Source organism: Esox lucius, chromosome 23, assembly GCF_011004845.1.
Source record: "Esox lucius isolate fEsoLuc1 chromosome 23, fEsoLuc1.pri, whole genome shotgun sequence".
Taxonomy (NCBI): Eukaryota; Metazoa; Chordata; class Actinopteri; order Esociformes; family Esocidae; genus Esox; species Esox lucius.
The window spans coordinates 17,652,950-17,667,965 of NC_047591.1; the positions used below are offsets into that span (position 1 = coordinate 17,652,950).

At 46.8% G+C, this 15,016-nt stretch overlaps 1 protein-coding gene across 5 annotated transcripts in view; it reads left to right on the top strand.

Moving 5' to 3' along the window:
* The window catches only part of plxna4 (plexin A4), a 256,250-nt gene that overhangs the window by 211,264 nt on the left and 29,970 nt on the right, over positions 1–15,016 (top strand). For all 5 annotated transcript variants that reach the window (XM_029116984.2, XM_029116986.2, XM_029116987.2 and 2 more), the window contains exons 18-25: positions 837–1,076; positions 1,644–1,796; positions 2,836–3,070; positions 4,019–4,161; positions 6,030–6,298; positions 11,197–11,263; positions 11,942–12,088; positions 13,278–13,437. In XM_029116984.2, coding sequence (XP_028972817.1) covers positions 837–1,076; positions 1,644–1,796; positions 2,836–3,070; positions 4,019–4,161; positions 6,030–6,298; positions 11,197–11,263; positions 11,942–12,088; positions 13,278–13,437 — 1,414 coding nt within the window. The remainder of the gene's footprint in view (positions 1–836; positions 1,077–1,643; positions 1,797–2,835; positions 3,071–4,018; positions 4,162–6,029; positions 6,299–11,196; positions 11,264–11,941; positions 12,089–13,277; positions 13,438–15,016) is intronic.

The following is a 15,016-nucleotide window of genomic DNA, read 5'->3' on the forward strand; positions in this document are numbered from 1 at the left end:
AAGGAGAGACATTCGAAATTTGTAAAGAAATTATTAGGAGAGAAATTGAGCAAGTAGGCTAAAGGAATATGTTGGAGAGTTGGAGACTCACAGAAAGGCTGAACGACTGAGATCAGAGTCTTTATGGAGGGAAATGAAGGTGAACGGTGGCTAGTTATCCAGGGGTGAGTAAGAGGCATCACGCCAGAGCAGATCAAAGGCCCATTGTGCTGAGTGAAGAGACACCACTCTAACTGCCTCTAATTTATGCCTCTTTTGAGGGAAACACTCAGTTGGGTCTGCGCTCGCTAGGTGGCGGCCATTTTGACTGGATCATCTCTTCCGGAGCGCTGACTGAAATGTGAACCTCCGATATCAAAGCGACCGTAATGACTGCAGACTGGTTGCATACCTGCAGTGGCTCGCCTTGGAAAGTGACGCGGACTAGCGCCCGTTTCACGGGTGACTTTCAGATACTGTATGCATTGTAGGCTTTGAACAGCATTTGTAAAGCGTGGGGAGACAGGACAGGTGGACAGGTTTACCATCTGTGGCCTGGCTAATGTATGTACGATTCGCAGAGCATCTCTGGTGTTATCCCCAGCGACCTAACACTGCCTTCTACCTTCTATCAGACACGTCTATACAACACATGGATATATTTAAATACCCTTTGTGTCATTTTATTTTTCGAAGACAGGGAGAGAAGCGGTAGTGCAGTCTGAAAGCAGAATGGTCAAACATGTCAGGGTTTTTACTTCCGGTCCTCACATCCTATCGACCTGAGTCCGTATTGTGACTGTACGGCGTGATGTAGTCGGCCGTTACTCATCACCCTGTGTCCTCTCTGCCCACAGACATGCCAGGTGTTAAGCCCCACGACGATGCTGTGCCAGGCCCCGGAGTTGCCGATCAGCCTGAGCCGGCAGAGGGATGTGCCGGCGCGGCCAGATGAGTTTGGCTTCATCCTGGATGACGTGCAGGCCGTGTTGGCCCTCAACAACACCGCCTTTATCTACTACCCTAACCCAGAATTTGAGCCACTCCATGTGTCCGGGGTGCTGGAGCTCAAGCCCGGTTCACCCATCATTCTGAAGGTGAGGTATCAGCTGATCTAAGTCTGTCTGTCACTCTTTTGAATTCACATTCAACTTTAATGACATGGTAAATATGTCAAAAGCAAGTGGAAATTAAGAAAGAATATATAATTATAAATAACAAAAGTAGATTACAAAAAATGTTTTCTATTTAAATGTTCAACACACAAGACATTTGAAACGTTATATCATTAGCTATGTACAGTGTTGAAAAAATTTGCAAATGGTAAAGTATGCTACAATGTACATAAAATAAATATATAAAAATATGACTATTGGTTATGTTTACAGTATTGCTTATTTTTCTGCTGTGTTTGAGCTTCTGTGTTTGGTTTGTTTTTTAATTATTTGTGGGTCTTTATGATTTGTGGTAAACGTGTGTCTCTAAAGTTGTCGTACATTTGGCTGGAGATTAGTAAGTGCAGCCCCACTTCCACATCGGTTTTGTGGGCTGTGTACTCTCAGTAGCAAGGCGATGCTCACTGAGTCTGTACATAGTCAAGGTTGTTTTCATTGTTTCTGTCTCGCTGTCTTCCCCGTCTAATATCATTTCCTTGTGTTTTTTAGGGGCAGAACTTTCTCCCACCCACCAACACTAATGGCAACAATGGAAAACTGAACTATACGGTTCTTATTGGATCCAAGCCCTGCCTGTTGACTGTGTCCGAAAACCAGCTGCTGTGTGAGTCGCCTAATCTGACGGGTCGACACAAGGTCGTGGTGAGTAAAACACCCCACACACACACTGCACACACTGGTCACAACTTGCATACTATGATTCAGTTTGACATTGTGGTTATACTGTCCACTCTCAATATTCAGGCACAGAACGAATAATGACTTTTAACAACAGCGATTAGGCTAGCTCCAACTCAGTAAAGGATCCATGTGTGGTACTTAGAGGGACCGTTTGAGGGAAGGGACACCTGGATCTCTGAGTGCAGAGCAGCCCTGGACGCTGTACTATAATATAGTCAAAGAAAGGTGGTGTGACATTTCAGGCAGTATGTCTCCTCTACTCTGACATTGCAGGCAATCTATCTCCTCTGCTCTGACATTTCAGGCAGTATGTCTCCTTCTCTGCTCTGACATTTCAGGCAGTATGTCTCCTTCTCTGCTCTGACATTTCAGGCAGTATGTCTCCTTCTCTGCTCTGACATTTCAGGCAGTATGTCTCCCTCGCTGCTCTGACATTTCAGGCAGTATGTCTCCCTCGCTGCTCTGGCATTTCAGGCAGTATGTCTCCTTCTCTGCTCTGACATTTCAGGCAGTATGTCTCCTTCTCTGCTCTGACATTTCAGGCAGTATGTCTCCCTCTCTGCTCTGGCATTTCAGGCAGTATGTCTCCTTCTCTGCTCTGACATTTCAGGCAGTATGTCTCCCTCTCTGCTCTGACATTACAAACAGTACGTCTCGCTCTCTGCACTGCTTCGTTAATGATTAGAACATTGGGCCATTATAGATTAGGTTGTTTTCCTCCACTGAATCACAACTGTGTCATAATATAACCATATTACTGTACTGTGAGCATTAGCCACCAGGCTACAAGGCATTTTGAATGAATCTCACTAGGTATGAAAATAGAAATATCGTCATGCAGGGAATTGTCCCCTGCCCTGTGTGAAGTACATCTCGTTCCTCTTCATTTCCAGACTGACAAATATATATATTTTTTTAATCTAAAAAAATGACACTTGGCCCATGGAACCACTGCAGGATCACAGCTTCCATGCAATGACTGCCTCTCCTCTCTCCTCAGGCCCGTGTGGGGGGCATCGAGTTCTCCCCCGGCGTGGTCCACATCATATCGGACAGCCCGCTGAGCAGCACAGCCATTATCAGCATCGCCGGCGCAGGGGCCGTGCTCCTCCTCTTCATCGTCGTGGTGCTCATCGCCTACAAGCGCAAGTCCCGCGAGAGTGACCTGACCCTGAAGAGGCTGCAGATGCAGATGGACAACCTGGAGTCGCGTGTCGCCCTGGAGTGCAAGGAGGGTAGGCATCCGCATTCTGGTCAAATCTGTTTCTGTGTGGGGTGGGACAGGTAGCGTTCGTTAAGCGTTGAACTATTTGTGTCCAGTGTCCAGGTGGTCCAGCCAGCTGCTGAAAATGTGCATGGCAGGTGGCCTGGCCAGTGACTGAATTGTTGCTCCAGTGCCCTTCGTAGTTATTGAGTCAGTAAACATTTTTGCATTTTTGCACGATTGGTGGAATCGCGTCGTTCTGCCTCTTAGCAACAAGTTAACCCCAATTTCAGCCTGCCCAATTTGTCATCGCACACACCTCTCTCATTGAAGGGGGTTGGGTTAAAAGAGGAAGTAACATTTTCATTGGACCTTGTGTTTAATTGATGTTTATTTAAGTTTTCATCTTTACCTTTAGAGGATGCAAGAGGCAGAACTAGGAGAAAATGGGCGGATCATTGAAATAAACAATGTAGCCAGTCCATTTCTGTGTCTCCATGTAAGATCACATTATAATTCTTACTCAGGTTTGCTTTGTGGAATATCTTGTGCTCTATCCACCCACCTGTTGAGAAAGAACTGTTGGCATAAGTTGTTTCTGTTCACAATGAAAGGTTGTTTTACTCATGAATTAAAAATGTAATACTCATTTAAAAGTTAAATTACTTTTATGGTTTTACCTATCGTGACCTCACCGGCATAATCTCTGGCACTGTGTATTCTACAGTAGATATTCGTATGCAACACTATACACTCAGCTACAGCCAGGGCTCTCACAGTGATGCTGTATCTCAGCAGATATTCCAAAGACATTCTTCACTGCAGACAGTCTAAAGACATTCTTCACTGCAGACAGTCTAAAGACATTCTTCACTGCAGACATTCTAAAGACATTCTTTACTGCAGACATTCTAAAGACATTCTTCACTGCAAACATTCTAAAGACATTCTATAAACTGCTTGGCCATTTGTCCCTTAGCCTTTGCTGAGCTGCAGACTGACATCCATGAGTTGACCAGTGACCTGGACGGAGTGGGCATTCCCTTCCTGGACTACAGGACCTACACCATGAGGGTGCTCTTTCCCGGGATTGAAGAACACCCTGTTCTCAGGGACTTGGAGGTAAAACATGCTTTACACCTGTGCAAACTCTGTTTTGACCGGAGGTACAAAGAGAAATAATTGAAATGAGAGCACTGTAGGGTTACGGGGAAAATGAAAGCTGCTGTTGTTTTCCCACTCACAGTCAATAAACAAACAACACCATCTCTCATTAGGCCTTGACGTGCCGGAGCTCTTTTTTTAAGCCCCTGTCCCATCTCCTGGGAATAACGGTAACAACATGTGACAAAACCGTTTCTCAGAGCCGAGGACAAATTAAAAGTCTTGCTGAGAAAAACAAAGCAACCCTGAACCGACAAGCAAGTTATTTATTCCCTAATTACAGTGATGGACAGTGATAATTGCACTTCTTCTAACTGCAAGACCTCCATTTCGCAATTTGACCATACGGGTGCCTGATGAGAATTCCCAGTGATAAGCTAAATTAAGCATGTTTTAATTGGTGAAAATGTCCCACTATATGAGGGGGTTTAATGCAAAAATGAAACCTAATGATAGCAGCAGAGGGCACGCCTGTGTCTGGTGATGGCGAGTTAATTGTTATTGATGTGGATGATTGTACAGTGAAAGTTCCTTATTGCACTTGGGAGCAAAGACCCGAGTGTGTGGAGGATCTCCCGAAATGTATGGTTTACCAGAAAAATCTGATTGGACAGGATCTTTCTGTCTTCATGATTTGAGTTACCTCTATTTTGGCTGAATGGCTCCAAATTGCTGACAGTGGAGATGCCTCTACAACTGACCTGTTGAGTCTCTAGCAAATATATGTATTGCATTTTCACTCCGAGAATATAGAACATTGGTGTCTGGCTGTCCTTTCTCCTGCTGTTGTAGTCAGCGTTGAGTAGGGTTGTTGTTGGAACGTGGCTCCACTGTTGGACACACTGCTTATACACACCGACTACAGAGGATGAACGCCCCTCAGCTCAATCGTATTGCTGCCTCCCTCTGTCTCCCCCTGTCTCCCCCCCTTCCCCTCTTCTCTCCCCATCTCTCTCTGCTCCCTGCATTATGTCTGACAGTATGAGATGAAACTAGCATTTTAACAATAGCTCTTGCACGGTGCGAACCATAGATTACTGTGTACTCCGGGAAGGCGACAGCGAAGAAACATATGCTTCCTTACTTGCGCGTTGTGTCGAGAGAGATTTGCTCCCTTCCGATCTCTCCAGACAGATAAAAAAAAAATAAAAAAAGATTCTCTGTAGGTGCAATTTATGAAAATGGGAATTCGCACTGTGGCTGAGTAGCATAAATTAAGCCGGGACAGTTTCCACCTGTGGAGCCGACTACAGCACACGCACGCTGCTTTAATCTTGCATTAGCTTTGTGAGAAAACATGTTCGCTGTGTGGCATCAATGACATAAACAGAGCTCTTAAAAATCAAAGCAGGAACAGTGTTAATCTCATCACTCTCCCAGATGTCTTTCTGTGCTGACATTCCAAGCTGGAACTGTTAGCATATAGAGCCCTTATTGGGAGTCAGCGCTAATAGCTAATTAATGAGCGATAATGGCTTTTGACTGGAGTGGGCGGTGGCTAAAGCAATGAAGTGAGTTCTTCCCACAGTCTGTCAGGACCGAAACTCTGTCGAGAGGGACAGATCTCCGGTGGTTCTGATCTTTGCTGCCTTTTGACCGTGTTCCTCCCAGAATCTGTCCCCCTCGACCCAACCGGATCAGGAAAAATCCCTGTCATCTGCTAGCCCTTTGTCAACCCGAAGAGACCTTGCTGCTTCCATTGTCTTTTTACTCATTCAGTTTATTTCCCTGTTATTTTACCGGGCAAGTCATCTCAACGTGTCATCTCTGTTATCCTCTCATCCTGTCCACTCCTCTCCTCCCTCCCTCCCCCATCTCTCCTCCAGGTGCCAGGCTACAGGCAGGAGCAGGTGGAGAAGGGCCTGAAGCTGTTCGGACAGCTCATCAACAACAAGGTGTTCCTGCTCACCTTCATCCGCACGCTTGAGTCCCAGCGCGGGTTCTCCATGCGTGACCGCGGCAACGTGGCCTCGCTCATCGTGACCGTGCTGCAGAGCAAGTTGGAGTACGCCACCGACGTCCTGAAGCACCTGCTGTCGGACCTCATCGACCGCAACCTGGAGAGCAAGAATCATCCCAAGCTACTTCTCCGAAGGTGAGGGGAGAGTGGAGAAATGTGGGCGTGCGCGTGTATGTACCTGAGTGAGTGAGTGTGTGTGTACCTGAGTGTGTCTCTGGCTGTGTCCTGACCTCTCTGTGTGTGTGTGTGTGTGTGTGTGTGTGTGTGTGTGTGACACCAGTCCAGAACACCCACATAACCTCCTCTGTCTTCATCACCCTTCTCCTCTCTCTCTCCCCATCTCTCTATATATCTGTCCATCACTCCATTTCTCCCGGTTTTTCTCTTCATCTCTCTAATTGCTCTGTAGCTCTTTTTCTTTATCTCTAATCTGCAACAGTGAATCATTAAGGCCTCCCCGGGCTCTTAAGCATTAAGCTCAGACCAGTGGACGAATGCTAACATCAGAGGTGTGACCTTAAACATAAGCGCACTTAGATATCCATAAGTAAAAATGTTGCTATGGGTTTGCATTTCTTTTTTAATACCATTAGTAGAAATGTTTGTACTTATTATCCAGGTCTATATTTCTACAAAGAAAGCTAGTAGGCCAAAGACAAGGATAACATACTATGGCTGAATCCCAAATGGCTCCCTATTCCCTATATAAAACCTGTATGGTGTGCCCTACTTTGACCAAGGCCCATGTGGTGCCAATTGGGATGCAGCCTTTGTGTTTTATTGTATTACTGAAACACCAAACCGATTGACCACGCCTGATCACTCACCAGTCATTGTTTTCTGGCCATGACATGCAGAATTAACTTCAATGGCATTGAAATGCTTTACTTTGTCTCTGAAACATGTACAGCTCTGACATGCACATCATTAGAATATAATTATGATTAATTAGCGCAGAATCCAATTAAAAAAAGCTGTAAAAAGCCTCACTTGAAAAAGAAATGGGACTGTTAAAAGCCCTAGGCTCCTTGGGCAATCAGCTCCTCCCCCAAGAGTCAGTCTGTGATGTATACACAGTACCGCAAGGACCACTTCAAAATGACACCATATCAATATAGCACTGGAGTCATTGGAGTGACAATCCTGGTTATTTTCATGTGTGGAACAAACAGCTTCCCCGTCCACCTCAATATCCCCGAAGAATTGCACCTCCCTTTTTTAAAACACAACTCCGCCCTTGGACCTGTTCTCTGTTGGGTCACCCCCCAAAAGACACACAGATTCCTCTCTTCACTTACGAATATTTTAGTCCCAGCTGAGTGTCGATGACCTTGTTAGTGCAGTGTCTACCATATAGCATGCAATGTGACAGTCAAATCAATAATAATGTATATTTAAACAATACTGCTTAGGTCTTTGGTTATCTGCCTGCCTAGCAAACTAGTTCCGCTAATGCCCAAAGTCAGCTAATGGGCAAATTTGTAGTTGCTGGCGCTATTGGGCAAATCTGTAGTCACTAGCGCTAGTATTTACATTTTCTCTTGGTGTGGAGGCTAACCGTTAGCCCCTACCGATAACAGCCACACTCACTTGCTGCCACACTCACCCTGGATACCGGCCCAAAATAGACAAGACACACAGACTCAGTCAGCTGTGATGGGAGGGCTTAAACTGGTTTCTGAGAAACGCCCCCCTCCCCTTCCTTTATCGGTCTCTTTATCTACCGTGCCTTCTCTCATCTCCTCTCACCCCTTCTCTTCTCCCGGGTCATCTCTTTTCTCTGTCCGTCCTTCCTCTCTCACCTGTTCATTTACTGTTTCTTAATCAATGCTTGAAATGGGCACGCAGTGCATCTTTGGCACCATGTCCTGACCAGCTTCCAATAAAGCCTTGCCTCACATCACATCACCCCTCCTCTCTTCTCCTGTGTTACGCCACATCCCCGTCTGTCCCATGTCAACCTGAGCTGAACACATCACCAGGCAAACTTACTAACGATCGGCTTCCACCACCATCTGTCACATTCCTGTGCCCTCCTCGGTTGGCCCCCTCTCCTACCCCTTTCCTCTCTCCCTCCCTCCTTCCCTCTCCTCCCTCTCTCCTTCCCTCTCCTCCCTCTCTCCTTCCCTCTGTCAGCTCGTTGTCATTCTGCTCTTCAGGCAATACTGAAATAGCTGCTAACCTTTTCCCGCGGTTCAATTTCTTTCATCCATCTTTGATAAATTGACATTTTTAATTTTTCCGTCAGAAACAGTCTGTCTCCTCCGTAACCTACTGATGCGCAAGCTTGCACACACACACACACACACACACACACACACACACACACACTGTGGGTAATCATAAGTAGGAGCTAAAGGCCCTTTGATTATACTATGAGGATTATCTCAGTGGTTCTAGAAGGGCGATGTCAGCCAGAGCACTGTTGGTGTACGTCCCAAGTGGTGCCTTTCCCCCTAAGTAGTGCACTACCTTTTGGGCTAGGACTCTGGTCAAAAAGTAGGGCACTTAATATACATAGGGTAGAGGGCACAGTTTGGGCCCCCGCCCGTGCTCTCTGTCAGACAGCCAATCTTCTCTCCAGGAGCCCGAGTGGGAAATTGAAATCATTTCTGACTGCATGCTGTGGTGCCTCAACGCGTTGGATGGGAGGGGGGACGTGGCATGCAGGACAGTTCCAATGCAGCTGTGTGTTTAGTTAACAGGGCACGTGCTTGTGAACACCCCCGTGCTTCACGTGTTCCCTGTCAGGGGCTCGTTGGTACGCCTGGATCGGGGGGGGGGGGGTTGCCAAAGTACACCAACATCTCCGATCTCGTTTCAAATCTTAATGATTCATTTAGATTATTTATCACAACAAACAAAAGCCCTGGGAGGCGGAAAGAAAGGCATTAACCATAGAAGCGTTTGCTAATGAAATACATCACATTTGGTAAATAAGTTCATGAGTTCATAAGATAGGGTGTTAATGCAATACGTAACCTATAGTAATGATCCGGGAGATTTGGGTATTTTGCCGTATGGTTGTGTCAGCCCCCATTGCTTGACAAACGAGTGTCCCCGTTTTCTCTGTAGTTCAACCCTAAAATGTCTCCATTTATGTTATTAAGTGTTCCTGACCGGTGTTGTGTCAGACGCCGCAGAAGCAATGGAAATGGCCGTGGGGAGTATGGGAGCGATGTGCGAAGATCGATAGAGCGCGTCTCCGCGCGACATACTAATGCGTCGTCGTCGCCCCGTCCCCCCCCGTCCCCCCCATCTGCTACCCAGGAATCCTCCGGTTCCCAACTCGTGTGCAGAGAGAAACAACCGCTTTATAATCAGGAGAAACTAAGTACCAACCGGTTGCCAGGGTTCCAGACATGCCCGCTGCCTTGCTGACTGGGAGCCAGATGAGCGCCCTTCCTCGCACCGAACAAGCCATATCACAGAACATTGCATGCCATGTAAACCGCTACCATGCCGTTACAGCCTCGCCGACCCGGCGGTCCAAGTGGAGGTTGAGGGAGCGTTAGGGGCCAGCTGCGGCGTTAACGGCCGTGCTCAGTCGTCATTTATCCCCTTTCCCATCGGCATGATGGGGGATTGGCATGAGTGCTCCCACTGGGGCCTTGCCAGAACAGATCATTGCTTGCGGGGCCTGGCTTGCATCGCCGATAACGCGCACGCAAACACACACACGCAAACACACACACACTTCCGAGGACATCTTAATGCTGCGGAATACACTAGTTGTGTGAAATGCACACGCTAAAGAACGTAAACATGATTGGCGCGGTGAGCAAGTCGGGTCGGGAAACAATTAATGAAAGGAAGTCCTTTCTTTCATTCCTCCCATCTTTCCCGCTGTCTCCTCCGTCTCTCCCTGTTCCGCTCCCTTTGATAGATGTACGGACTTTTGGAAGTGTGTATGATTACAAGGAAGAGGACAGAGTCGGGGGGGGAGGGAGGGAGCGGACAAATAAAGCGAGGGACACATGAAAGGAAAGATGAAACGTGACCTCCCTAACCCCCCCACAACCCCCCCCCCCCCAGGGGCCGAGGACTCTCGGTTGTCGCGCCAACATAAAAGTGCCGGCATAAGCAGAGCAGGAAGTTAATCCCTTCCAGGTGTTGTGCCAACTCCGGTTGGCGGGGGTTGCCAGGCAAGGACAGTTGGCACAGCGGGCAATACCCCTCTCTTTCACTCTAATGAACCTCTTACAGGGAGGCATGGGGGCTGGGGTGGGGGCTGGGGTGGGGGCTGGGGTGGGGGTGGGGTGCAGGTGGTATTCGAAAGGCTGGGGGAGCGGGGGGGGGGTGTTGAGAGAACACACTCCTCACAATAGGCTAATCCTAAAATATTAAAGCCCTGGGCCGTGTCTCATTGAGGTGGCGGGGTGAGGAGGTGGTTCTTGGCAGAATACCCACAACCCACCACGCAGGGGCCCGGGCCGCGTCAAAGGATATCCGATCCCCGCCTCTTGGCTTTTGGCCCCCGTAGTTTGTTATTGTGCGCCGGCACATTATCCGTTGACGTGGGAACGCCGCCTGTCAGAGCCGGGTGAGCGATCTCCCGGTTAGTCACGCCAGCCGAGCGCCCACTGGCACGAGAAATGGAACGACAGAGAGAGAATGAGGGGCTACGGATGTATTCATTCACTTTCTATTGTAAGGTGATCCGCTGAGTGCCAGACAGTGGATGTGAACGGACCGGGGAGGGAGGACAGTGTTATTACAGAGCAGGCCTTCGAACGACATCAATCCCATCGGGATCAAATAAAGGTTTTAATTGCTTCCCCTTTTATTAACGCCCCATCGTAGATAAGGTGCCCTCGGCGTGCCTGATTGTAAAAGGCATATAAAGATTAGACATGGGAGCCAATTCGTGTTTGGCAGTTGTGTTTGTGTAACAAATAACCACCCCCCTTCATTACTGCAGTAAAATACAAAATCTTTGCAGAACATTTGATGATCGTATCCAATATTGATGATTGTGATTTATTGTGGTGTTTTGAGGGATCTCTTGTTCATGTAATGTCCGTTCATTTCAGGACGGAATCCGTGGCAGAGAAAATGCTAACCAATTGGTTCACCTTCCTGCTTTACAAGTTTCTAAAGGTAAGGGGTTGTGGGCATGTTGATTTTAACATTCAAGGTGAATCCTCAGTGTGTGTGTGAATGCACTAAATAAATGAAGATGTTATTCAACTTACGGCGGCCATTTTAGAACCCTGGTCACTTCCCATCAGGCCTGTAAGGGGCGGGGTTTCCCGCTCTCTCTCAGAGACGTGAGTGATGGCATCACCCCACTGTTCTGGACTCCTCCAACACTCATCCATCTCTCTCAGGCCGGAGTGGAGGAGTGAGGACACTGATGGATAACATATCTCCTCCATTTGATGAACGGCAGGGTTTTTAGTGAGGGCTTTGGCAATTGGCACAGGGAGTCAATCTGCTCACGTTAGCCTCCCATTGATCTGTCTTTCAAACTTCTGCAAACCCGAGTTCTCATTTCAGCAGTAGTTGCATTTCTGCGGTATACCGTATATAAAAGGCCTTATTAATGTGGCAAAGCTTCTTCTGTGCTTATAAAGGTTATGTTATTTTTTGCTGGTCAGATCGCAGTTAGGATTACTCTTGGGCCCAAGACTGGTAAAATAAAAACCATACCAAATGTTCATTTTAACATTCCTGAGTCAGGTAACGCCTGAGATAGACTGACATCGACCCGTGTCTCTAACTTCTCTCTCTCTCTTTCTCCTTTTCTCCCTCCACCGCCTCCCTATTTCTCCACAGGAGTGTGCAGGCGAGCCCCTGTTCTCTCTCTTCTGTGCCATCAAGCAGCAGATGGAGAAAGGACCCATCGACTCCATCACGGGTGAGGCGCGCTACTCCCTCAGTGAAGACAAACTCATCAGACAGCAAATCGACTACAAGACCCTGGTAAGTCCCCCCCCCGGATGGGTTGGGAACTACATTTCCTCAGGTGACCGTCAGATTGTAAGTCACCTCACGAACCCACCACCCCGTCTCCTTTCACACCAGACAGGAAGATGGGGGCGCGCCCCTGATGTCCTCTGGGCGATCAAAGCTGTCAGATGAACGAGGGTGTGTGGCACACGCGAAACCTGAGTTTTCCAACCGGTTGTTTATCAATCACCTGGTCTCCCGTTCCCTGATGCCCCCCCCCCCCACTTCCGTTGCAGTGACCTGCACAGCCTGAAAGGCAGTCCATCACTGCCACCCCCACCCCCACCCCCACCACCCATGTACCCCATGGACAAATGAATCCATTCTGCGGGAAACACCAGTATAACCTGGACAGCCTGGCCATAGTTACTAGAGTTGGTCTTGAAATTCTCAAACTGGAAGAAAAGACAACGGAAGCAAACATTCCAGTCTGCCCAAACGGGTCTGTCAAACTGTTGAATAATATAGAGCCAGTATTATTTTTGTCTCCACTTTCTTGTGTAAATGACATTCCTGACTACCCTGTGACCTTGTAATTTCATCTGTCTAGAGCTTCAAAGGAATGGGTGACGGGTGGCGGTGATGGTCATGATGGCTAACGTATTCCCCCGTAAATGATGATGACCGTGCGACAGTGATCATTTGCTTGTTAACCGCTCATCGACTCAGGGTAGCCATGTTGTGTCAGATGGGCCCATCCCTGGGAGGCCAGTTTGCCTGAATACCCATTTCGATTACTGCAATTACAGGAGCAAGCCTTTCACCAGACTTGACAGACACAGAATGGCCCCCAATGACCCAAGAACACACCGTTGTTTAATTACAGTCATCCCACAGAAAATGTCACCAAAAATAATTATCAACTGAGGCACAGAGAAACTGAATCACCCCATCCACTTTTGATATGGTTCTTTATTCAATTGAAATTAAAATACTAACTGTATTCCTTAACGTTCCTTGGTCAGTGTAGGCTTTAAGCGTTATGCTTGAAACACGCCTCCTGATTGTATAACTGTTATGTCTGTATCCCAAGTGTTGAAACAATGTTTTCACTGTATTCATAGTTATTAAAATTAGCGGTGGTGTTATAGTTGAAATATGTAATTGTAGTGATGTTATTGTAGGTTTTATTACCATGTTATAACTGTATTTTGTCCTACAGGTGGTGAACTGCATCCACCCTGATAATGAGAAGAGCCCGGAAATCCAGGTGAAGGTGTTGAACTGTGATACCATCAGCCAGGTGAAGGAGAAAATCCTGGACGCCATCTACAAGAACGTCCCCCACTCCCACCGACAGAAGGCCTCTGACATGGACCTCGGTAAGACTCTCTGTCTTGGTGATATTTCCACACGGAAATATCACCAAGGTTGTATTCATCAGGGCACTGTTGAGTTATTACCTGTCTATTCTGGAACGTTTCTTTCCGGTTGTGTTGCCTAGTGTTATAAAACCAAAACGTACCCTCATTCTAATGGCCGAGCTACTTGATCTGGAAATAGTAATTTACCATGGTCAGGACCAGAAAGTTAACTCCTTCTCGACCTTTCGTTTGGCTCGCCATGCTTGCCCCAAGGGTAGGTAAATTCAGATGGGGGCAAACCTGATGGTGACAAAAATGAAAAAGTACCAAAGAAACGAACAAAAGGCATGCATAAGCAAAATCCTCAAAAACAAACAAAAGGCCTCTTGGCCACCCACCGTACTCAGCAGGCTCATGGATCTGTGGGCTGGCACAGTGACTCTCCGTTCCCCTAACTGGCTGCAAATAATGGGCTTATCAAGGCCTGGCAACACCTGGAACTGGTTTCTGCCACTTGGGGGTTGGAAGCTGGAATTGTTTCCTAGCTAGTGTGTCTGGCTAACCCATCTTATGTAACACAGTGAATACTGACCAGTTCTCAAGCCCATGTTACTACAATACCCATTTAGAGGTAAACATCTTATAATGCGAAAGGAAAATGTTCCCGGTATTTAAACCGTTATTTTCTTCTGGGATCCTCTGTGATTCTAGATATGTTCTGTTTTCGACTTTGAATAGATAAGCTCAGAGTTACTTTTTTACATGGACAAATTGAGTTTAGACAAGTTTCACAACAATCAATTATAACCTTGTGCATTAAAAGGTTGGTAGCAAAACAATGCTCCATGTAGCCTAGTGGTTAAAGCATCTGATGAGTAAACCAAAAGCTGAGGTATTCCTAACTGCTTGGGTAAATAGCACAGGAAAGGAGTGTTTGCTAAATAAACATGAAACTAACAAAATAATATCCTCCGGCAATTCCCTATGAAATGACCAGCTTTAAACGAGCAAGGTTTTTGCTGGACCACGTAAGCGGAGCCGGCCAAGAAGAGCGAATGTCTCTTACTGACTGACTGACTGAGTGAGTGACAGAGTACCCCTTTTTAAATAGCGTAGTGGTTTGAGAAGCGGACCTGTAAACTATAGGACCCGCGTTCAAATCTCCTCACAGTCAAAGAAAAGTATGCATTAGTATTTGTTCCAGATGGGCAAAAACTTCGCTGGCTAGTACCTTCAGAATCACATTATAGTAAGCCTAAAATATAACTGTTTACGGTTATATTGCAAGAGTTTCTGCTGGATTTTCGAAGTACGCATCTGTGCATGCTTTTGTAGGGGTTTCCAATATTCTCTCGTCTTCTCACTTGATGAGAAAGTCAGTTATCGTCACCTATATGGATCATTTTTGTATCAATGTCATTCACAAATGAAAGAAAAATGAATCTTTTTGTGCCATGAAATGAGATAGATTTGGCAGTGTACAGCTCACCTTCAGTCTCGCAAGCAATTGCTCAAATCTTATGGCTATTCATAGGAGGTTAGTAGGTACTGGTGAAGCCTACTACTGGCTAATAAGCTGCTAAAACGGCCAGTGGCA